Here is a 24,446-nt window from a genome sequence, read left to right on the forward strand (position 1 = left end):
GAGCATTAAGAATAATGGGTGCATTATTTCTAAAAATCACAGCATTAATGAACGCTGCTCTATGTAATACTAATTGCTTTGGCTCAATTGGGGTGGAGGTTCTATCATAAAACTAAGATAATCAAAGGGAAAACAATTATTTTCTTCCTATAAAATTCTTCAGCTTTGGACTTCTGTGGGATTTTAGGATCTCACTACTCCAGTAAAAATTCCACAGCCTAAAAATGATACAAAGTTGGAATACATTGCTTTACAAAACATAAAGTAGAAACAGAGAGTAATCACAATTTAAGGAAAGCCAATGAGAATAATATACTACAAACAATAGAAGAAGCTCAAAATAATAACTGGCATTTACATAGTACAATAAGGTTTGCAAAATGCCTTACATGTATTATCCCATTTGATCCTCACAACAGTCCTGTGAGGTAAGTGTTACAGTAGTTATCATTTTCATTTTACTTATGAGGACGATGAGGATGAAAAAAATTAAATAATTTCCCAAGGATCACAAAACTAGTAACTATCTAAAGAGGATTTATGACTTGGAATCAAGAACACTTAGATATAAATCCTCTTCAAATATTACAATGCTCTATTCATTTTACTGCATCACCTCCATATCAGGATAAAAAGTATCCAAGAAATGATAAGCTAATAGCCGTTTTAATCAGTCAAGCATGTATCAATTGCCCATTATGCACCTGACACTATTCTAGGATCAGTTGTATTAGGTCTAGCTGTTTCCTCTAGGCTTCTAAAAACTTCTTAGATATAGAGTTTTGAAAAGTCTAATATTGACAGAACTCCTTAGTCTAAAACACAAGTTTCCCAAATTTTCCTATTTCTATTGAGAGCCTCACTATCCTTCCAGTCATATAGCTTGACAACTTCAAAGTTGGCCTTGATTCCTTATGTTCTCCCTTTAAATCTAATCATGTAGATTGGTAGAATTTGCAAGTTATAAAATAAAATGAAGGCCATTCTTATTGATATCAGGAAAAAGCTATACTGATTTTTGTAGCAGGTATAGCTTCTGTTATAAATTGATACATTGACATCACATCAAAATCTTATAAATTTAGTTAAAGTGAGTCAATCCTAAAAAGTTTGACTATCATTGGGTAAAATGCTTAAAATTAAATTTCTGAACTTATGAACTTATAAATAATGATCAGATCCTAAATTATAATGATCTCATCAGGTTATCTCATAAAAACAAGTCTGACAGTTAGAAGGTGTTTTTTTTTTTTAACCAAATATAATAGTACAAAAGAATACACAGTATATCTGAAACATTCACTTTCTCAGTAACATTTACAAATTTCAGTTTGGGTCCATTCTTTGCAACTTTAAAAAGAGAAAAAAGATTTCATCCGATCCAACCAATATAAAGTTAAGCTTTACAATGTATATTATACTTCAATTTCACTCCCAGTGAAGTGCCTGCTAAACACTCATTGAATTTTTCATCCATTCTTTCACTCTGAGTTTCACTGAACAGATTTTTCCAGTCTCCAATTTCACCTGGGAAACATAAACAATAGGACCAGACATTAGTGTGCTCTTTCTTTCACATAGCATTACCTGGGTTTCACTGTTATTTAAAGCAAATGCTTTCACTTTGGATATGTGAGAAAAAACACACATAAAATAAAAATGTTATATATAACCAAAGAGCAATATTATTTTCTGGGTAAAATCAGTGACATTATTTAGAAAAAAAACCAAAATGATCAGGTGACTTCCAATTTATCTCTGTCTCTGTCTGTCTTTCTCTCACATACATGTACATATGCACACACACACACACACACACACACATACACACACACAAATAGAGATAGAGACAAAAAGACAGAGAGAGAGAGAGAGAGAGAGAGAGATCACTAGAATTTTTTCTGGAATTTATCCCAAGGGCACAAAGATCACAGTGCCAATACAGTCTCAAAAAGAATGCAGGGTTTAAGAGGAAAATGGTGGTGTGCTATAGAATCTGCCCCAAAGAATTCTTTCTTCTCCACTAACAGATTTTAATACTGCCATTAAATCTAAAGCTCCGCAGGAAATGTAAATATTCCTGGAACATCTAAAACATTAAATCAGCTAAGTAATAATAAGTAAGGTGCTCCCTTTCCTCATTCCAAATATCTTTAAAATTCAAAAGGACTACTCCTTTCTTAAACGTCTGAATCTTTAAAAGATTTAGGATGAAAATACAAGTTTCTGGGACACTAAAACATTGTTGGTGGTATTGTGAACTGATCTAGCCATTCTGGAAAGCAATTTGGCATTCTTTCCAAAAGGATATCCAACTGTGCATATCCTTTGATCCAGCAGTGTTTCTACTGGGTTTATATCCCAAAGAAATCTTAAAGAAGGGAAAGAGACCCATATGTGCAAAAGCTTACAAAGCTTTTTATTTTAACAAAGCTTTTTATTTTCTTACAAAGCTTTTTATTTTCTTTTTTCTTTTTCTTCTTCTCCTTCTTCTTCTTATTATTATACCTTTTTATGGACAAAGCATATGCATGGGTAATTTTTCAACAATGACCCTTGCAAATACTTCTGTTCCAACTTTTCCCCTCCTTCCCTCCACCCCCTCCCCTAGATGGCAGGCAGTTAAGGTTCATTTTTAAATAGTAAAATTAATTAATGGCAAAGACAGAAATAAACCAAACTTGATTTCATACTTCTTTACCATAATTATGCTGCTTTTAACTTTCTTTACATAATAATGAAGATGGTGAGAGAGTACTTCAAATTCCTTTTAGAAACTAGGTAACTCTAAAGAAATTTAGTAATTCAAAATTTCTGAAACTAATGGCAACTTTACCTTTTCGAAAAAGGAATGGCCCAATTGGACCATGTGTTTCCTGAGACTTTGCTCTCATTGCTTGAAAAGTGGTCCGATCTGAAATAGTCTGAATCTGCTCCTCCGTCAGAGAGAATCCAAAGAATTCTGCTAGTTGTTTCACTCCTGCAGATAGATTCTGAAAACAAAATTCTCCAGGATAACTTTTAACACTTCCTTTTCTTCCACTCTTAATGAACTTTTATCTTATTCCCTCTGGAAGGGTTTGTCAAGCTTTTTTGGTCCCATTACCCTCTGGCTTTCAATAAACTTTCCCTTGCTCCAGATTAATACAAAAATAAATAATAGTGTTAACGATGTATATGCACATAAATTAAATAGATTAATTGATTTCAATAGGATAATATAGCTGTTTACCAAGCATTATCCTTATCTATTTGACAAGCTTTTCAGAGCCCAGAGGTATGTATGTTTCGGCTTGGGAATTCCTGTCCTACATGGGTTATTTTAGATCCTTTCTTTTCTTCTCTTACCACCTTCTCCTGATTCCCCAAACGCTTAAGGAGAATAACCTAGCTTCCTATTTCATTGAAGAGAGACCATCTGATGCACTAGGTTTAAAGTCAAAGTTCCTGAGCAAAATGTACTGTCTGGGCATGTCACTTAACTTCACTGTATCTCAGTTTCTTTATTTGTAAAGTGAAGAAGATGCCTGAAGGAAATCTAAAGTCACAAATAAAAATCAAATATATAACAAAAAATTCACAGTAACAGGCTTTATGGAGTAAAGAGTTTATGATAGTAAAGAATTGGCAACAAAGATAGTAACCCCTGAATGGAAAATAGATGAAAAAAATCTATAGTAGAATAAATGTAATGGAATATTATTGTGAAGTTAAAAATGGTAAATAAGAGGAATTCAGAGAAATTGATTGTGGCAGCTATATGGCACAGTAGATAGAACACCAGCCCTGAAGTCAGGATGACCTGAGTTCAAATCTAACCTCAGATACTTAACACTTCCTAGCTGGGTGACTCTGGGCAAGTCCCTTAACCCCAATTGCCTCAGGAAACAAACAAACAAACATATAAGAACATTACTGATAATGAGATTACATTAGCTCTCCTCATCTTGGTCAGATCCCACCTAATTTTACAAGAAATTTAATTTAAGGGAGGAAGCCTATTGTGTTCTATTGAAGTTTAGGTAGAGATGAATCCAATTGTCCTGATAGCCCAAGGTTGGGAAGGGTCTGATTATAAAGATAATTTCTCAGTTCCAAGGTAACATGAAGTAACCACTCTCAACCTCTCATTGAAAAAGGTATGTCATTGTTGGTGGAATTGTGAACACATCCAGCCATTCTGGAGAGCAATTTGGAACTGTGCTCAAAAAGTTATCAAACTGTGCATACCCTTTGATCCAGCAGTGTTTCTACTGGGCTTATACCCCAAAGAGATACTAAAGAAAGGAAAGGGACCTGTATGTGCCAAAATGTTTGTGGCAGCCCTGTTTGTAGTGGCTAGAAGCTGGAAAATGAAAGGATGTCCATCAATTGGAGAATGGTTGAGTAAATTGTGGTATATGAATGTTATGGAATATTATTGTTCTGTAAGGAATGACCAGCAGGATGAATACAGAGAGGACTGGTGAGATTTACATGAACTGATGCTAAGTGAAATGAACAGAACCAGGAGATCATTATATACCTCAACAACAATACTGTTTGAGGATGTATTCTGATGGAAGTGGATCTCTTCGATAAAGAGAGTTTTAATTGATCAAAGATGGACAGAAGCAGCTACACCCAGAAAAAGAACACTGGGAAATGAATATAAACTGCTTGCATTTTTGTTTTTCTTCCCGGGTTATTTATACCTTCTGAATTCAATTCTCCCTGTGCAACAAGAAAATTGTTTGGTTCTGCACACATATATTGTATCTAGGATATACTGCAACCCCTTCAACATGTAAAGGACTGCTTGCCATCTGAGGGAAGGGGTGGAGAGAGGGAGGGGAAAAATCGGAACAGAAGTGAATGAAAAGGATAATGCTGTAAAAAATTACCCTGGCATGCGTTCTATCAATAAAAAGTTATTATAAATAAATAAATAAATAAAAATTAAAAAAAAAAAAGAAAAAGAAAAAGGTATGTAAACAGTGAGCCCCTACCACCAAGATTGTCTTTGGTCTAAAAGAAATAACCAAATGACCACTCTTTTATTAATAACCTGCTGGCCAGAAACTATGTCTTTTGAACCTTTTTAATGGTCACAGTTAATATAAATTTATACTAAGTGAAATAAGCAAAACAAAGATAATATGCATAATGACTACAACAATGTAAATGAAAACATCACTAAAATCAAGCTGACCTCTGAGTAATGGGGGAAAAAACCCAATAAACATTCTCCCCAGTACCTAACACAGTGCTTGGTACATAATAGTGCTTAATAAATTCTTGTTTATTGATTAATCCTGAAAGAGAGAATGAAATCTACTTCTCCCAACATAACGGAGAGGCGTTGTGGACTATAAGAACAGAAAATTGTATACAATTCCAGACAAGTTTTCTGAATTAGATTTTTTTTTACATGGGAGGAATAGGTGGGAAATTTTTTGGATTTAAAACAAAAGGCATCAATAAAACATTTTAAAATAAAAACATTAAATGAAGGGGTTAAACTCAATGGACTTTATGGTCTCTTACCACTCTAAATTTATACTCTTCTTCAGGAATTTGCTACAGCAATCATTTCCTCCTCTATCCCATATCCTTTACATTTTTCTTGCTATTGTCTTCTTACCATTTTTCTACAAACATTTCACCCAAAAAATAAAAAACACCTTTCCTTGACCCTTCTAGTCCACCAAGTCACAATCTCTCCATTTCTCTATTTCCTTTCTCTATTAAAATTATTGGGAGAATTGTCTACTTCCAGTGCTTACTCTTCAGTATTGACTTCTTTTACCCCTCTAATGAAACACTGATTTCTAAGGTTCCCTCAGTGACCTTGTAATTGCCAATCCTAATGCCTTCTTTTTAAAATTTGTCTGCCACTTCTACATGTGTGCATTGGACAAATTAGTTTCTCCATTTGTACAATGAAAAGATAGGACTATCAGTGGTCCTCAAACTTTTGTTCTCAATATCTTTATCCTATTAAAAATGATTGAGGATCTGTCCAAAGAGTTTATGTGGTTTATAGTTATAGATATTGCTCACAATTTGTAGACTCTCTGAAAGGATTTCAGAGATTCCCAGGATGCTCTGGACCAGACTTTGAGAACCACATCTCAGATGTTCTCTTAGATCCCTCCTAGCTGTAAATATATATGCTTATGTGCTTTAGGAATATCACTTTTGCATTTGTATATAGGATAGATTAGAGATGGGAGAAACTTAATAAGGCAGGTAGATGGTACACTGAATAGAGTACCTGGCTGAGTCAGGAGGGCTTGAGTTTAAATGTGATTATAGACATTTATTAGCCATATAATCCAGGTCACTTAAAAAACAAACAACCCCTATTTGCCTCAGTTTCCTCAAATGTAAAATGGATATAATAAATTGCACCAGGCTCCTAGGGCTGTTGTAAGGATCAAATGAGATATTTTGTGAAGCACTTAGTATAGCACCTGATATGTAATAGGTGCTATATAAGTGTTTATTTCCTTCCTTCCCTTTAGAATAAAAGGAAAGTAGAATAACTGCCAAGGAGGAAAAAACTTACATACAAATCTTTTAAATATAGATCATATCACTCTGCTGTTTAAAAAAAAAACCTTCCATAGTTTCCTTTTGCATACCATGTAAAATTCTAATGCCTTTTTCTATCAGTGAAAATACTACTCTACCATTTCAATTTTATTTAATATTACTCACCTCCCAATTCCAATGCTTTAGACACATTAGACACTTGCTTCATTCTATATTCATGTTTTCATGCTCTTGCTAAATATCTCCAATTGTTTTGCTATGTAACATAAGATACATTTTACTCCAAAATGTCAACAACCAGGACTTCTCACCTCTCTCAGGTCTTCATATAGTATAAACATAACATTTTCATCATCAAGGTGATTGTTCCAATTGACAGCATAATCAAAGTAACTTCCCCAAGAAACTAAAAAACAGAGCAAAAATACATTAACACACACTTCAATAAATGAGATCAAAGAAATAGAGTACTGTGTTACAAATAAAATTCAACAAACATTTATTCAATATCTACTATATACCAAGCATTGTCCTAGGTACTGGGAATTCATAGACAAAAATGTCATAGTTCCTGCCTTTAAGAAGCTTGCTTTCAATTTGGTTGGAAAGGAAGGAAATACAATATGTTGACCAAAACATGCCACTTTGAGAAGGAATGGAACAAATGGAATAACTAATTGTGGGGGGTCAGGGAAGGTTTCATGGAACAGGAAGCAGCTTAGTTGATTCCAAAGAGACAGAGAGACAGAGACACACGCAAACAGGAGGGAGGGAGGGAAAGATAGGAGAGGAGAAAAAGGGAAAGGAGAGAGAGAATCTGGAATTTAAAATGTTTTAAAATGAATGTTAAAGATTATTTTTATATGTAATTAGGGAAAATAAAATAATATTCAAAGGAAAAAAAGAATATATATTATTCACATAGGATTAAATACTTATAGTTGGAAGAGAGCCAGAGGTCTTCTAGAGCAGTTTTTTCATTTTACATTCTCAGCCCAGAGAAGTTAAATGATTTTCCTAGAGTCACATAAGCACTAATTGGCAAAACTAGGATCTGAACTCAGGTCCCGTGACTTGAATTCAATTCAACAAGGAAACTTTTAAGAACACAGAAATAAAAGTGATAGGAAAAACCTGAGACCTAGACATGGTTAAGACCCTGACAATGTGACAGAAAGCCTTTCTCATTTTTATTATGGCCCAGGCAATTTCAGCTAACTGCATTCTAACCTGCTCAAGTCTGGAATTTAGATTTTCCTCTAATGCCCAGTCATTTTAGTCAAACTGCAGTTAATATCATGTCATTTTAAATAAATGTATGCCTTTATCACATTTTCCCAGGTATATGTTCTTTTCTGTCTTATTCCAACCACTGATGTAATCTGACTTGCCTTCAATAGCCAAAGTTCACTCATGTGTGACATTTAGCAAATCAATTAATCAATTATTCAACAAGTATTTAAATAGTTACTGTGTACCAGTAACTGTGCTAAGGCAAAAATGAAACAATCCCTGCCTTCAAGAAGCTTTTATTCTAATAAGAGAACACATACAAGTAAATATATATGAAATTAAGGGTGCCAGAAAAGTTCTGATGAAGTATTAAGTTTGTAAGCTTTAAGCTTAAAACATTATTAGACTTTGGGGACCTTTAGTAGAGAAAATAAATACCAGACAATTTAGGGAGGAGAAGGCATTAGGAACTGAATAGAACAGGAAAGGTCTAATATGAGATGATGCTTGATCAGTATGGTACTTTGAAGGAAGTTAGGAATTCTAAAAAGTGAATGAGAGGAGAGGATACATTCTAGACATAAATGATACTCTGTGGAAAGTTAGATAAATTAGAGACAGATCATGGGTAAGAAATAGCAAGTAGAGCATTTTGGAGGGAACCATACAAAATGTAAAGAAGAATGGGTAATAGCACTGAGAAGGAAGGGCAGCTAGATGGTGCCTAGAGAGAATGCCAGGACTGCAGTAAGAAAAACTTATTTTCCTGAATTCAAATCTAGCTTCAGATACTTAATCCTGTTTGCCTCAATTCTTCATCTGTAAAATGAGCTAGAGAAGGAAATGGCAACCACTCCAGTGATTTTGCCAAGAAAATCCCAACTGTGATCATGAAGAGTCAGATGTAACTGAACAAAAACACTGGAAAAGTAGTCTGGAAACTAATTTGAGGAACTCTAAATGCTAAAAGAGGACGCAATAAGGAATTTTTTTTAAAGGGAGTGATACAGTCAGACATATACTTCAGGATAATCACATAGAAGGCTGCATAGTGCATGAAATGGGGAGAGAGAGAGAGAGAGAGAAAGAAAGAAAGAAAGAAAGAGAGAAACTTGAGGCAGAGAGAGCAATATATTTGGAGAAATTAAGTAATCCTTATAATAAGCTTTCCTCACCTTTAATTTCTTCAAATTTTACCACCTGATTTATATTCTATTATCATTTAATTCCTCATCCCTTTCTATAACTTTCTGGGGAGAACAAAATAAATTACTGGGGGTTTTCTATCTCAATAACAGAAACCATGTCTTCTCTTTTTATTTCATCAAAGTATATCGCAGGAAAAGCAAAGATCACCTGATGAAAAATTTGACAACTACTGAGTCAGGCTCTAATAAATTAGTAGAAGATTCTAGTTTCTAAAATATATTTGTACCTTAGTTAGATAAGTAAAATAAAATAATCTAGAATACAAAAACTTCTTTCAGGCCATTTGAGGTTCTATTTTTTCTAGAAGCTGTTTTGGGCACTGTGTTCAATGCAGTTTCTTTTTCTTAGACTTGGTTGATAGGTCTCAAATTCATAAACTGTGTAACAAGAAGATAGATGAAACTATCTTGAGTCCCTTCTAGAACTAAAATTCAATGATTCCATATTGCCAAAGTATAGAAGAATAGACAATGAGGAAAGTAGGTTGCCACCAGTGGCAGCACCTCCTTTCCTCAACCCACACATCTTTCTCTGCAGTTGCCCAAGAGAAGGATCACATGCTGCAGTAGATGAAATATGGCTTTTTGATATGGCAGAATAGCTCCAGGACATGACTTCAAATCAGGAAACATAGAATTTCACAATATCGTAAAATATTTGAGTCAGAAGTGCCTTAATAGCTATCTAATATAACTCATATACAAAAAACAATCTTCAATATAACATACCAAATGGCTGGCCATCCATTCTCTACTTGAGGACCTCCAAGGAAGAAACTAGAATTTGAATTACCTCAGTTATTTATTAACTAGTGTCATCATAGATGTGGCTCTGAAAGCACTGCGTATTCTTGTCTATAGAATGGAGTAATAATGTTTATACTACTAGCCTCAAAGAGTTTTTGTAAAGGATGATTTGCAAAATAAAGTTCTATGCTAAGTATTAGATGAGGATGTGGAAGAGAATGGATGATGGGGATGAAGAGATTTGAACAATTCACCTTTGCCCTGCTTTGCATTTGTAAGAGTTCTTACATAAGCACATCCTTACATTTACTTTGTTTATATTTGTACCTTTTTATATGATTTTTTTTACTTCAGCAGAATGTCAGTTCCTTAATAGCAGGCATTGTTTAATTTTTGTCTTGGCACACCCATGTACTAGCACACTGTCTGGCACATCTGAAATAGCAATATTGCTTTAAACAACTATACCTTGTCCTTTCATGAAATAGTTAAAGAAATCATCCCAAGAACCATAGCTTGGAATATCAGGGACATCATTGTGGAAATGAAAGAAAGATGTTGCTGTATCCTTTGGATTTCTAAACATCACCAGTATCTGCCCAAAAAAAAAAAAAAAAAAAAAGTTCAGTCTAGTTTAAGTTTATGTTTATGTAATTACTAAAAGAGTTAATGTAAACAATTTCATTTTATATTCTGACATTTGAGTAACAAGCAGAAGACCTCTAGCCATGGAGATAAGATCACAGCAGTATGGATTAATGGAGTGCTCTGGAACTCTGTTCCACAGTTCTTGAGTTCAAGGTCTGTCTCTGATGTTTCAGGACCACGGACAGATCGTTTCAATTTAACTGAGTCTCAGTTTTTTCAACTGGAAAATGAGAGTGATAATTGCATCAACTTCCAGTGGTTATTGTGAGGATCAAATGAGATCATGTTTATAGTGTTTCACACATAATAGCTGCTTAATGAATGATTGTTCCCTTATCATGTCATTTTCTCTCTTCTATAAGGCAGTATCTTAAGATTGAAAAAGTCTTCTAAATTGAAATTAGAATACCTGCGTTTAAGTCCTTGCTCAACTCTGTTTATTATTTATATGTGGTTTTGAGCAATTCATTCAATTTCTATGACTACAAGTAGTAGATATAAAAGCACTTTGTAAATGGAAAAAGTTTGTATGAATCTAAGACTTCATTATCTTAATTTTTCTCTGGGGAACAAAGAGACAAAGGGATGTAGAATAAAGGGAAATGTGGTGAAAGGGGGAGTTTGAAATTCTGATTAATTATTTCTATTATTTATTAATAATCAATAATCAAATTCAATAATTCAATTAATAATCAATTAAGTAGGAACTTAATCATATTTATTCCTGAATTTCTCTCCTTGTGCCTGGAAGGGGGATGGATTTGGAAGTGAAAAGAATCCCAGTCTTGCCAAACCTAAAGTCCCATCTCATACCTATCATATTGGAAAAGTTAATAAAAAATAAAAATGACAAATGTTGGAGGGTCTTCAGGAAAACAAGTACTGCAATAAACATTGTTGAAGTTTTGAATTGGTCTAGTCATCCTGGAAAGCAATGTGGAACTCTACTCAAAAAGTTACTAAATTGTGCTTACTTTTTGACCCAATAATATATCACTATCAGACCTAAACAGCCAAACAGATCAAACAGATTTTTGTGGTAGCAAAGAACTAGAAGTCAACTAATTGGGGAATGACTGAATAATTATGATATATTAATTGTGATGAAATACTATTGTGATGTAAAAAATGATAAAGAGAGTCATTTTAGAAAAACTTAGAAAAACCTCTATGGAATGATGCAGAATGAAGTGAGCAAAAACAAGGGAACAATTTATAATAACAACATTGTAAAGACAAACAACTTCGAAAGATTTAAGATCTCTGAACAATGTAATAGCCAACTATAATTTCAGAGGATCCATGTTGAGATTTAGGATGTAAAACCAAGGTTTATTATATATATATATATATGTATATATATATACATATATATATATATATATACACTTCAGCATAGATTTGGGGTTTGTCAATCATCTTTGAACAAGAAACAGAAATTTCCTAAATTTTCTAATTACTTCAGAATGATAAAGGGAAAGAATACAATTTTTGAATTTATAGATAACAAAAAAGATATGGGAATCCATAATTGTACTAGAGGAAAAATTAAAATTTACCTTATGCAAATGGATTTGTAAGCTTTAACACTTCAAGAGTTGGTTTATTAGATGTACATTTAAAAGACATATTTGGAAAGATTCTAATGGGTTGAGAGGAAGGTTTCTAGCCAAGAGACAACTAAAGAAAAGAAATTATGCAAGAGCTGATAGATATCTGTCAATATATATAGAAAAGGGGGCCATCTGGGTTATACAACCACCAGATGGTTGTAAATTTCTTTGCAATTTTTTTCTCTGTTAAAGAATAATTAGAAATCTCAGTTTAATATACCTTAGGGAAAGCCTCAGCTTTGCTATGTGACTTGCTTTATGATTAAAGCTGGCTATGTTGAACCCAAATATTAATAGAGTAAAGGAATAAAAAATTCTTACAACAACATAATCAAACATGGTCTCTGGATATTTTACTCAATGCAAATAAGGATTTTAAAGAAAGGTTAATCCTGGAATAAGATAAAGGGAATTCCTGTGACATAAATACAAAAAGTATCAGTAAAATACATTTAAAAACAAAAGAAAAACTGAGACCAACCACATTAGGTATCTGATATTTATTTCAATAAAACTTTGTAATGAGAAAATGAACTAAGGGAACTGTGAGCTTTTCAATGGCAATGGAAAGGGCATCCTGGGGACACTCACCTTGGCTTTGTTTATGAAGATGGACTTGGGCAGTTTGTCATAATGGAGATGAGTTGCCAAAAGCCTTGGAGATGGGAATTGTTTCATCCTCTATAAAAATAAAAAACAAGTGAAGGAAGATTGCTATATATTCAGGATTGGGACTATTCATTACTTAGCCTGGGGTAGGAAGGCAGAGCTATATTCTTTGTTAGGAAACTTATATCTTTTCATCTCCCCTTTCTTCCCTAACCTTTTCTCCATTTGGATCTTCTACTTCCCACCCTCAATTTGACCAGAACTTCAGTATCTACAGCTTTTATCAGTAATGTAAGACAGCTCAGGCCTCAGCTTTAGTTATTCATGCAGTCTTTCATTCTTTACTAAGTCTGTCTGCCTATTTCATGTAGTTTTTTTCTTGTAGTCTCTCAGGCTGCTTATCTTTCTAACTGTTTTTTTTTTTTGGTCATCTTGTACCTTCAAAATCCTTCTATACTCTGCTTTATAAGGATGGGAAGTGGCAACAGGGATTTCCTTTCTGAAATTTTTGTTTGTTTGAATCAAAATTTCTAGGTATCAAACAACTTATCAATGATAATTGTTTATTTATCATCACTGTGTGCTAAGTACTATTTTAGGTGCTTAGGACATAAAAACAAAGAATGAAACAACCACAGCATAATGTGCTCTGCTTACAACTAGAAGAGGCTGGAGAGTCTGCTTCTTGCTTCATCAACTGGAACAAGCACAAACATTTTGTAATTGATTCAGGTCTACTAACCATGTGGATAAAGGACAGATTATTGATTAGGTGCTGAAATTAATTTGGAGTTCATTTGAAACGTATCAACTAGCAAAACCTTATAACTAAGGCTATTTGTCTTGGTCTTTCTTGGCTAGCTGTTGTTCAGGAAAGAGATATATATGTTATAAGCCTTTAGATGAAGAGAGGCCTTGAGCCTCCCTTGGGACCAATATGTGGCCTATGAACACAACATTTTCATTTCTTTGCCTTTCTTCTTTCTTACCTTAAGTGAAGGAATAATAGAAATGATCACAATGAACTTATGAGCTTCGAAAGCTTGAAATAGTAGATGCCAAAAGTATTGGCACTAGAGTCTGTGCCTAGAAGCCAGCCCGCGAAAATCAAAAATCTGTTTTAATCAATCATTTAATCATTCTAAGAATAAGTTATAGTAATTAACTCACTGTCTATGCTGAATTTGAAGTAAAGTTGGTGGGACAAATGTGGAATAGAAAATCTATTAATTTTGATTCTATTCTCTCTAGAGGCAAAATGGTATAGAGAAAATGGTGCCCTCAAATATTGGGAAGAAATGCTTTGTAACTTCTGCTTTTACATATATTAAGTAAATGTTGTTCAGTCATGTCCAACTCTTCAAGACTCCATTTAGGATTTTCTTGGCAGACAATGGAGTAATTTGTCATTTCTTTCTCCAACTCATTTTATAGATAAGGAAACTGAAGCAAACAGGGTTAAGTGACTTGTCCAAAGTCACACTGTAATTGAGATCAGATTTGAGCTCAGGGAGATGAATCTTCCCAGCTTCAGGACTTACACTGTATTCACTGCACCACCTAATTGCCATATGAAGTAAATATCCCTTCACAAAAGTTGTGATGAAAATTGTTTAAAAGAAATGGGACATGAATGATATTGGTGGTTAATATTAAGGAGAATACCTGGAAGGGGGAGAGGCAGGCCTGGAACCAAAGCATTGTGACAACATAATATGATCTGTGCAGTGGGTGCTTAATAGTATACACTCCTCTTTTCAAAGAAAGTTAAAATTTAAGTTGGATTTACCAAGAGAGATTATTTAGCCAAACTCAAAAGATCCTTTGTTCCAAATAGCCTTGAATATCTATTTTTTAAAAGGAGGGAGCAAGAAATCTATCCATTGGTTGGTTACTCTGAATAGTATAAACAGTGAAAGAGAATATGGGCAAAAATAATCACATGAATGTAATATATTTGAATTTCCATAGAAACAGAAAATAATTATAATCTTGACTAGTTTTGACCTATATTTTTGTTTCTGTCAGTGCACTGAATATGATATTTGTGGATATTAATTAAAGGAGAACTGTAATGCAAAATTTGAAATATTTCTTAAAATGAGTTTCTTTGATATTCTTGGGAGATTACAATTTTGAAACAGGAAAGTGAGTAATCCTAAAATATGGAAGTGGAGTGGAGTCATTCCAGTCTTTATAATAAGAGTTTCAGTCTAACAGTTTAGAGAGTAAAAGAGAAAGTTTATAATGTAATATAATCTTGAAGTGGGGAAAAGCTGAAAAACCATTTTCTGAGAACATGAATGAATGAAAAGGCAGAATAATATAGAGGAAAGAATGCAAGAATTCATCACTGGCTTCTTTACAAAAGCCATGTGACAAATCACAGTAACTCTGAATCTCAGTTTCCTCTTCTATATATTGAGGATGATAACACATATATATCTCTTCCTCACAGGATTAAGTTGGGATTCAAATTACATATATACACACACACATATATATATATATATACACACACATACATATATGTGTAAGTACATGTATATATGTATATGTATTTTACACATATATAAAGTACTTTATACATTTTAAAGAACTACATACACATTAAATGTTTTTATAATAGAATCATAGGTATAGAGTTAGAAGGGACCTTAGAGGCTATCTAGTCCAACTCCATCATCATCAGGAAAAGGAAGTCTTGGCAAGTTGTTACTAACTAAAGTCTTTTAGGTGATGCAATGGATAAAATATGGAGCCTGATATCAGGAAAACCTGAATTCAAATCCAACCTCAGATACTTACAAAGTGCATGACCTTGCTCAATTCCCATAATCTTTGTCTACCTCAGCTGTTTGGATCTGGACAAGTCACTTCATCTGTGCCTACCTCAATTTCCTCAACTGTAAAATGAAGATAATAATAGCACTTATCTCCCAAGGTTATTTTGAAAATTAAATGAGATAATTTTTAGCCTTTAGTACAGTGTCTGAAGCATGTTAGATACTTAATCATTGGGAATGCTTGGAAGCACCTTTTAAGTTGAGCAGGGAATATATATATATATATATATATATATATATATATAAATATAGATATAGATATTCCATTCTTTGTGTTTGTATCCCCAGCACTTGACAAGTGCCTGGTACATAGTAGACACTTAATAAATGTTTGTTCACTTACTGATCAATTCAAGGATTCAAAAAACTGATGATATGCTTCCAAAACTTTAACAGACATATAGAAATTTCCCCCTTCCTCCCTTCCTTTCTTCCTTCCTTCTTTCTCTTCCTTTTCTTCCTTCCTTCCTTCTTTCTCTTCCTTTTTTCCTTCCTTACTTTCCTTTCTTCATTTTTTCCTTCCTTCCTTCCTCCTTCCTTCTTTTCAGGTTAACTTTTATCTACTTTGCATATATACCATATATACTTAGTTATATACATATCTTCTTTGACGGTACCTACTGTTGTTTGTTGTTGTTTTTTTAACTATATCAACAAAATTTAACACAGTGTCTGGCACACAGGAAGTGCTTAATAAGCAATGATTGATCTAACTTCATTTCTAATGTTGGTGGCAACAATCTCTTCCTTTTTTTTGAATAATATTATTTTTCCCAATTACACATACAAATAGTTTTGAACATTCATTTTAAAATTTTTGAGTTCCAGATGCTCTCTTTCTCTCCCTCCTCTCCTGCAAATTGATATAGGTTATACATGTGCAATCAGATGGAAAATATTTCCATATTAGTCATGTTGTGAAAGAAGAATCAGACAAAAAAAAACGTATGGTCCAGCAAATTGATATAGGTTATACATGTGCAATCAGATCGAAAATATTTCCATATTAGTCATGTTGTGAAAGAAGAATCAGACAAAAAAAAACGTATGGTCCAGAATCCTGGACATCTCTGAAATCCTTTCAGAAGGCCTACAAATTCAAAATTAGTTTTTTATTTCTAATATGTTAAGTATATAAAAATATAACCCATATAAACAAAACTCTGGACAAATCTTTAATAATTTTAAGAGTATTAAGATACTGAGAACAAAAGTTTGAGAACCACTATTTTATTCTCTATGTCTTTTCTTAGTGTCCCCAAAAGAAGCACAATATAGTCAGTCATCCTTCCTTTATTTCTAATTATAGCCTCATATATGGGTGTGATCATCTCTTGTTTACATGCCCTCATAAAGTTCTTTAGGATTAAATACATACTTTATAACACATTAATAAATATAGAAATAGTTACCCTTCCTTTCAGGAAAGGAAAAAAAACACAACATAAAACAATAACAGAAAGAGTTGACAGATATGGATACAATTCATTAAAGCTTAACAAGTAGATTACACACATTATCAGAGTCTCTCCACAAATTTAGCTATTGGATGAATAGGAATGAAAATTAACAGATCATCAATAATATATTTATCTCTTTTTGTCATCATTATCACCAATGTCTCTCATTCCCAATTTCCTTCCTTTCTGCTTCCCCAAAACTATTCTTCCCTATAACAAATAAGCATAGTCAAGAAAAATAAATCTACATAGAGACCATGTTTGAAAACATGTTTGATAACTCTCATTTTATACTTCTATTATATTTCTGCTAAGAGGCGGGAATGCTTTATTATCAGTTTTTGGAAGTCATTGATTTTATCAGTAAATCAACCAGTATTTATCAAGTGCCCACCATGTACTGGACACTGTTATGGGCCAGAACTTGAAACAAGGTGCTAAGTAAGTGGAATTGAGGAGACAGTGGTTAAATATAGTTTAGCATTGATTGAATCCTACAACAAATAATAATTCCCTAGTGATATAATGATTGATGTATACTCAGTGTGGGGCACATAAAGAAGAGCTGTCAGGGCCAAGAGGGACAAAAGCACTAGAAGCTTTTGGAAGCAGAGACAGATTGATTCTATCTTCCATCTTTGTGCTGGCTGGAAGCTGAAGCTGGCAGAGGCAAAGGACTAGTGGCAGGAGCTCTCAGAACCAAGGAGAGAGATAAGTCTCTAAGAAAGCTAACTGGGCCCCAGGAAAAGAGCCAATAAATAAATTGGACATTAACTCCTGGCTGTATTTGGAGGGATTATTAAACTGAAACTAAGGCTGCCTCCAGAAGCCCCCCAAGAAAACTGCTCCCAGAGAACAATACATTTTAGAGAAGAATACTACAGGGCACAGTACTAGGTGCTGGGGATACAAGTACTAAGTATAGAACAATTCCTACTTGAGTTAAAAGGATTTTCCAAACATTCCTAATGAAAAGACCAGAAATGAGTAAAAACTGAAATATAAACATAGGAGGCATGAGAAACATAAAATTGTACATATGAGGATAAAATATTTAAATTCTATAAGGAAGAGATGGTACAGGTTTCTCTAGGGTGTTTTCTTGTCATCAAGGGTCATTATGACAGATACTGGAGATGATTTTGTTATATTTTGATGATCTTAGGAGAAGAAAGGAAGAAGCAAAGAAATATAAGGGAAAGCAGAAGGATGATGGAATTTATATAATCATGGTGTAAATAAAAAACTATACAAATAAGGAAGAAGGGATGGGGGGAGTTGGCAACACTTGAACCTCATATATGTGAACTGATCAAAGAAGGGTACACAGAGAAAGTTAACTATGAATATACATTAAATTCAACAGGGAATTTTTTAAAAATTAAACTCCTTGATCAGATAGATAGCCTTTCCTCAGAGATAATATCCCAATTGCCTTGAATCTGAAGATTACTCTCACCTCCCTTCCATGAAGCCCAATTCTTAACACTGCCACATTTAACTACCAAAAATCACAATTCTGGTGACTTGTTTATTCCAGATAAGGAGTCATATTTCCTAAAATAACCTGGTTATTGCTTCACTATAAAAATCACTTTGCTAGCCTTTTATCTCTTTATATATTTTCTTGTTCATAGTGATGGCAGAGTACTATTGACATTAAATACAATTTTATTCATTCTTATTACCTCCTCTCATAAGTAATTTAGATTCCACCCTAAGTTCTCAGCTTTGACGGTTAGCTTTTACCTTCTCTTCTTAGGGAACAATTTAAGTTACTTTCTGCACAGTGTTCTCTTTTCCAAAATACTCTTTATGATAATTCCACTCTTAGAATATAAGCTCCTGTATTTGTATTCTCAGGGCTTGGTTCAATTCCTCATAGATAGTAAGTCTTTACAAATGTTCATCTTTTCTCTCCCTCCCCCCTTCCTTTCTTCCTTCCTTCCTTTCTTTTTTTTCTTTCCTTCTTTCTTTCTTCCTTTCTCCCTTCCTCCCTCCTTCCTTCCTTCCTTCTTTCCTTCCTTCCTTTCTTTCTTTCCTTCCTTCTTTCTTATCAGTCTATCTAAGAGTAGACTGGAACTGAACTTGGTGGGGGGAAAAAAACCCAAAACACCAGAGCTGCAGTCCTATCCCAAGGTGGATATAAAGCTTCTACTCCAGAAATCTTAGAATTTACCTGCTCCTATATATCCCCAAATAAACCTTCTTTCATGATGATTCTTATAAAGTCATTTTCTATTTTGAATTTGGATATTGATCAGCTAAGCTGACCAATACTATGGTATAAATCATCCTTTTATTACTTACTACCAGTATCATTTTGAACAAATTCCTTGACTTCTTTGAGACTCAGTTTCCATCTTTCAAATAAGGAATTTTTATATTAGGAAAGCCATGAAAATCTTAGGGAAACAGTTATATAATTCTGAGAAAATTCCTTACGACCAATCTATCCCAGAACTTTAATGTATCTTAATCTTTAATGTTTCCTCGCTAAGGAAATTTCATATCAAATTTGATTCCTTAGCCAGCAAATTTCTGGATTAAAAGGATAGGATACAGTTGGTGCCAGAATATTGACAGTGTAGTCCTCTATAAAATATTTAAAAGATATGCAGATTCTCTAAATAATCTTCTATATTCTAGAAATTATCTGTAATTTACAAATTAATCATGTGGTTTGTATGGTTCACTTGTAAACCAACTTGATGCTAGAGTGGGATCATAATAGGAAGAAAAGAACTACATTTTTCCTTAAAAATCATAACATTTTAATTATATCAAATGGAGCTTCTCATTAGGAAGTGATTTAGGGTCACTGGTGTAAAAATGACAGTGATAAGTCCTGGATCTTACAGCTATATTCTGTACTACTTATGACTTTCTCTTCTGAGTTTTAAGTTCTTTAACTATAGTTCAGCTAATCACAAATATTTATCTTTCTAATTTAAGTGTTCTTACTTACTGAACTAGGACTTACCAAGTAGAAGGAAAGAATCCTTTCCCATGTTAATTCTTTTATAATTCCAAACACTAACTAGTAAGATACTAACCTGATATTTTTCAGGGTCTCCACATTCAAGAACTGGAAATTCTGGATGTTCATACTTTTGGGAGGAGATAGTACATATTAATTCACTAAAGATCTGGAGAAGCCAATTTGATCCTATATCAAAGTAAACAAAAGAAAATTAGCTGGAAACTGAGGGGAGAAATGCACAAATGTGAATAAAAATTTCCTTACTGAAAATTAATCTTTTTAACAGAAATAAAGTTCTAGTTCTTTCCTTCTGACAAATATTCCATTTGTACATTGACACAAAATTTACAAATGACAATTTGTTAGCCATCTTATGTTATCATGCATTGCAATTTAATATATTGAATTTTACAGACTCATTTTTAAAATTTTTTTTTGAAGGGCAATTGTATCAAATGAGTTATATTTACCACATTTGGGATAGGATGCCAGCACTATGTCCTCTCTTCTGGCTTCAAAGTGCTCCAGTGCTTGGAAAGTTTCTGCAGTACATATGGTTATTGGGTAAGTGATCCCCTGATAAGAGAAAAGAAGGCGAGAAAGGGCAGTTTCTTTAGATTTTTCTAAAGCTTCATCAATGTATTCAATAACTTTGGACTTCTGAGCCATGTTAACCTTCTGATATGAAACTTCTCTGCTGAGCAAAAGTGGTAGCTTTTAACTAAACTCTTAGTGGGCGGAGTAAAGGAAAATCCTACAGCTCCTCCTGTCCTCATGAGAAACATCTCATTTCTTTCATTTCTTCCTGCCCATCCTCCTATGGGAAAAAATAATAAAGCAAAATACAGGTGTGTGAAAAAGACTAAGGAAATCATTGAAAACTAATCCATTCTAAAGGCCAGAATTCATTACTTAGGGGGTAAATCTGTCATTAAGCCACACTTGAGCTCTCCTCCCCTCAAACAAATTGAAAAGATGTCTCTCTCTACTTTAGAGTGAGATTATGGGTGTGGAACAGCACATATACTATCAGAATTGATATATTATTTAATTTTGCTTAACTACTTTTCTCTCTTTTTCTCTCTTTTTACTTTTTATAGGAATGATTTGCTGGAAATAGGAAGAAATAGGCATATATTTTAGAATGAATATCCTTGACACTGTTAAATAGTTCAACATAAAAAATGTATATACAACTTTGTCAATTGAAATTACACTAAAGAACATGTATAATCCTCATTGCCATTATCCTTTAAGAACCACTGGATCTTGCCATTGACTTGTAAGTGAAACCTCTCATATTATGTTATTTCCTAATATTAGAATGTGAGGTCTATGACAGCAGGGTCTCTTGCTTTTTCTCTTTGGATCTCCAGTATTTAGTATTTTGTACCCTAAAAAAAACTTAATAAATTCTTCTTGATTCATTTGTTCATTCATTTAAAAACAAGAGATATCAGTTTTTAAAAATGTAATGTCCCCCTCCAAGTTAGAGAAAATAAGCAACCATTCTAGTGGGAATTATAAAATATTTATTGAAATTAATCTTCAATTTATATTAAAAGAAAAGATCCACTTATCAGATGAAAGATTGGGTCTGTCTATAGCATTAAATAGGTCCTATAAGAACTAACTATCTTTAGAGATATGTGATTATATTTTAGTAAACAGTACCACCAAAATATAGAGAGCTAAGGAGAAGAATATGGCCATTCTAAGATGGAAACAGAAAGTTACATTCTCTCTCAACCTTTTATTGAGTCAGTAAATGAGAATATACTTATAAATCCAGGATTTATGATTTTGTCAGTATGGATACACCCTCTACTCACACTTATTACAATCTCTCTAGACTTCAGTAGATGATTTCTATAATTTCTACAACCAAAAAATTCATTTATCTGCAACCAGATCAAAAAAATGATCAACCTCTCTGAAATCAAGGAGGACAATCCTTAGGTCATCACTAGGTTCATACTTCAAATCATAAGATCATAAATTGAGCTCTAGTAGGGACATCTAGTCAAATTCCTTCATATGGAAAGCCTTTTCAACTTAGTGTCCATCTGCTAAAGCTTAAATTTTTTTTGATAAAAATTTGAAGACTCTATTCCACAATGAAACACCGAAACAGAATTTATCTATTTAATTTTAAAAAACACATTTTATTGATTCTTTGCCCATGTTCTTTAGGGCATAGACTAATTTTTAAAAAAACTTTATTCCAACACAGCACAATGTAAGCATTGTGGTTAATAAATTAATTAGTTGATTGGGCTTGTGCTAATTAAATAAGCATTTCTTAAATTCCTACCATGTGCGGGGCACATGCCTGAGGGCAAGAAGCTTATATTCTATAAGGGGACAACATGTACATCTATAAGTATAGATAAATATATAGTTAGTTTCTTGGGAGGGAAGCACTTGCTACTGGAGGAATCAAGAAAGACTTCAATGCAGCATGTGGCATTTGAGCTGAGTTTTGAAGAAAACATTTTTATGAGTTCAAATCTGACCTCACACAGTTACTAGCTGCATAACCCTGGGCAAGTCAGTTTCTCATCCATAAAATAAGCTGGAGAAGAAAATAGTTAATTCTAGTATCTTTGTCAAGAAAACTCCAAATCAGGTCACGAAGATTTGGACAGGTCTAAACAATAACAACATTGAAAGAAACTAGGGATTTTAAGAGGTAGTACTCTCCATGCATGAAGAATGGTCACATGTAGATATACTGTGATAACTAGACACTTGAATCTTCCCTTATTTTAAAAAACTCAAAACCTAACAAACCAACCATACCAACCAAACAACCACAACAAATGAGTCTAATCTGGCTATATGGCATAATGGAAAGAGTACTGGATTTGCACTCTAGTACATACTGTGTGACCTTGAACAAGTTACTTCATTTCTATAAAAGGAGATTAGACTTAATGACCTCTAAACTCCCTTCTAGCTCTAAATATTGGCTACTACAAACTAACAATGTAATCATGTCTGACAATATATTCAATATGTTCAACATTCTGATCCCATAGTCCTCTGACACTCTTCCAAAGGGAGGGAAACAACTTTCATTATCTGTTTTCTGAGACCATGGAGGGATACTCCAGTTACTCCATTTGGCTTCCATTTAGTGCTCTTTTCATTTACATCATAGTAGTTACTCTGGATATTCTTCTTCTGGTTCAGCTATCTTCACTCTGAATCATGCCATATGGAGCTTCTCATGTTTCTCTCAATTCCTCATAATTGTCATTTCTTTGTGGTTGTTCAGTCATTTGTCTGTTGTGTCCAATTCCTTGTGATCCCTTACCACATTTCTTACCATGTAGTAAGGCTACACTATTTCTTAGGGAGGAAAAGTGTAATGCCGGAGAAACTAATAAAGATTAGACAATATTCAATAATTTATTAAATGGAAGAGATTTACTGGGACCAAATGGATCCATGGTTTGGTCCCAGGGCTGAATGAGACTATGGTCTCCAAGAATGCAGCAATGTATGTCAGATACAAGATTCTTTTATAGGGTTACAAGAATGATGACCTAATGGGGGGAGGAACCTAGGATGAGAATGACATAATGGAGGGAGGTACTGGAGAGGCTCCTGATACTCTAATGATGTCTAAAATGGATAAAGACCTTTATTCCATCAAACATTAAGAGGGAATGATTATAGCCTAAGATCTAAGATATAAGACCTTTATCCTAATATTAAGAGGGAATGGTTATAACCTGAGGCAGAATAACTGAATAGGACAATTAGGGAAACTGGGTCAGGACATTAAAAGAGAACTGTGGCACAACAGATGCCTTAGGAGCTGGAGCAACCAACTCCTCTTGAGGTCAATAATCATAACGTGATCTGGAGCAGAGAACAGAAAACATATACTTTGACTAAGTGAATCCACAACATTCCCAGAAATGAAGTTCAACAGCAATGGAGCATCTTCAGGATGACATAGAGGATAAACTGATAGTCTTTGAGTAAGGAAGACTGTGTTCAGATCTCATCTCTGACACTAGCTTTGTGACCATAAGTAAATCACATTCTTTCCAAACCTAGAGATGAATTCCCTCACCTGTAAAGAGACAGAGACAGAGAGAGACAGAAACTGAGTCAGAGAGAGACAGAAACAGAGACAGACAGAAAGACAGAGGCAGAGAGACAGAAAAAGATACAGAGAGAGATAGAGACAGAGACAAGAGAGACAGAAACAGAGACAGAGACAGAGAGACAGACAGAAAGAAAGATACAGAGAGACAGACCACTTACCACCTCAAAATGGTGACTGAACTTGCTGCTCAATCACTTCAGGGTATTATCATCTATTCTATAGTCATGTTAGATTCAAGTCAGAAAGGATTAAGATTAATTGGAACATTTTTTGTTTACTTCTCAGGAGGATGAAACAGTAAAGGAGACAATACAGCAGATCATGTTATGAAATTAATGCCTGTAATTTATAGGAGGATTTGAGGAAAACATTGGTTCAGTAACATGAACTCATTTTCCTGTTACTTAGGATCATAGGATCATAGATTTGAAGCTGAAAG

The 24,446-nt window shown here is 33.8% G+C and overlaps 1 protein-coding gene across 1 annotated transcript; it reads right to left on the bottom strand.

Moving 5' to 3' along the window:
* Window positions 1–1,356: 1,356 nt before the first annotated feature.
* Window positions 1,357–20,553, bottom strand: SULT6B1 (sulfotransferase family 6B member 1). Its single transcript, XM_051976155.1, has 7 exons — window positions 20,355–20,553; window positions 19,958–20,070; window positions 12,578–12,667; window positions 10,194–10,320; window positions 6,849–6,943; window positions 2,837–2,993; window positions 1,357–1,527 (listed from the first exon to the last, which is right to left on the bottom strand). Exons 1-7 carry the CDS (start codon window positions 20,551–20,553, stop codon window positions 1,397–1,399), a joined length of 912 nt encoding a protein of 303 aa, XP_051832115.1. The 3' UTR covers window positions 1,357–1,396.
* Window positions 20,554–24,446: the final 3,893 nt, after the last annotated feature.

Source organism: Antechinus flavipes, chromosome 2, assembly GCF_016432865.1.
Source record: "Antechinus flavipes isolate AdamAnt ecotype Samford, QLD, Australia chromosome 2, AdamAnt_v2, whole genome shotgun sequence".
Lineage (NCBI taxonomy): Eukaryota > Metazoa > Chordata > Mammalia > Dasyuromorphia > Dasyuridae > Antechinus > Antechinus flavipes.

What these genes read in the sequence shown, in the direction of transcription:
- SULT6B1 (XM_051976155.1), bottom strand. Translation starts at nt 20,553, where the DNA reads ATGGCTCAGAAGTCCAAAGTTATTGAATACATTGATGAAGCTTTAGAA. An exon ending in GAGACCCTGAAAAATATCAG is followed by an intron (nt 12,668 to 19,957) that starts GTTAGTATCTTA and finishes TTATTTTTATAG; the next exon opens with AGGATGAAACAATTCCCATC. An exon ending in TCTTCATAAACAAAGCCAAG is followed by an intron (nt 10,321 to 12,577) that starts GTGAGTGTCCCC and finishes TTTTTTGGGCAG; the next exon opens with ATACTGGTGATGTTTAGAAA.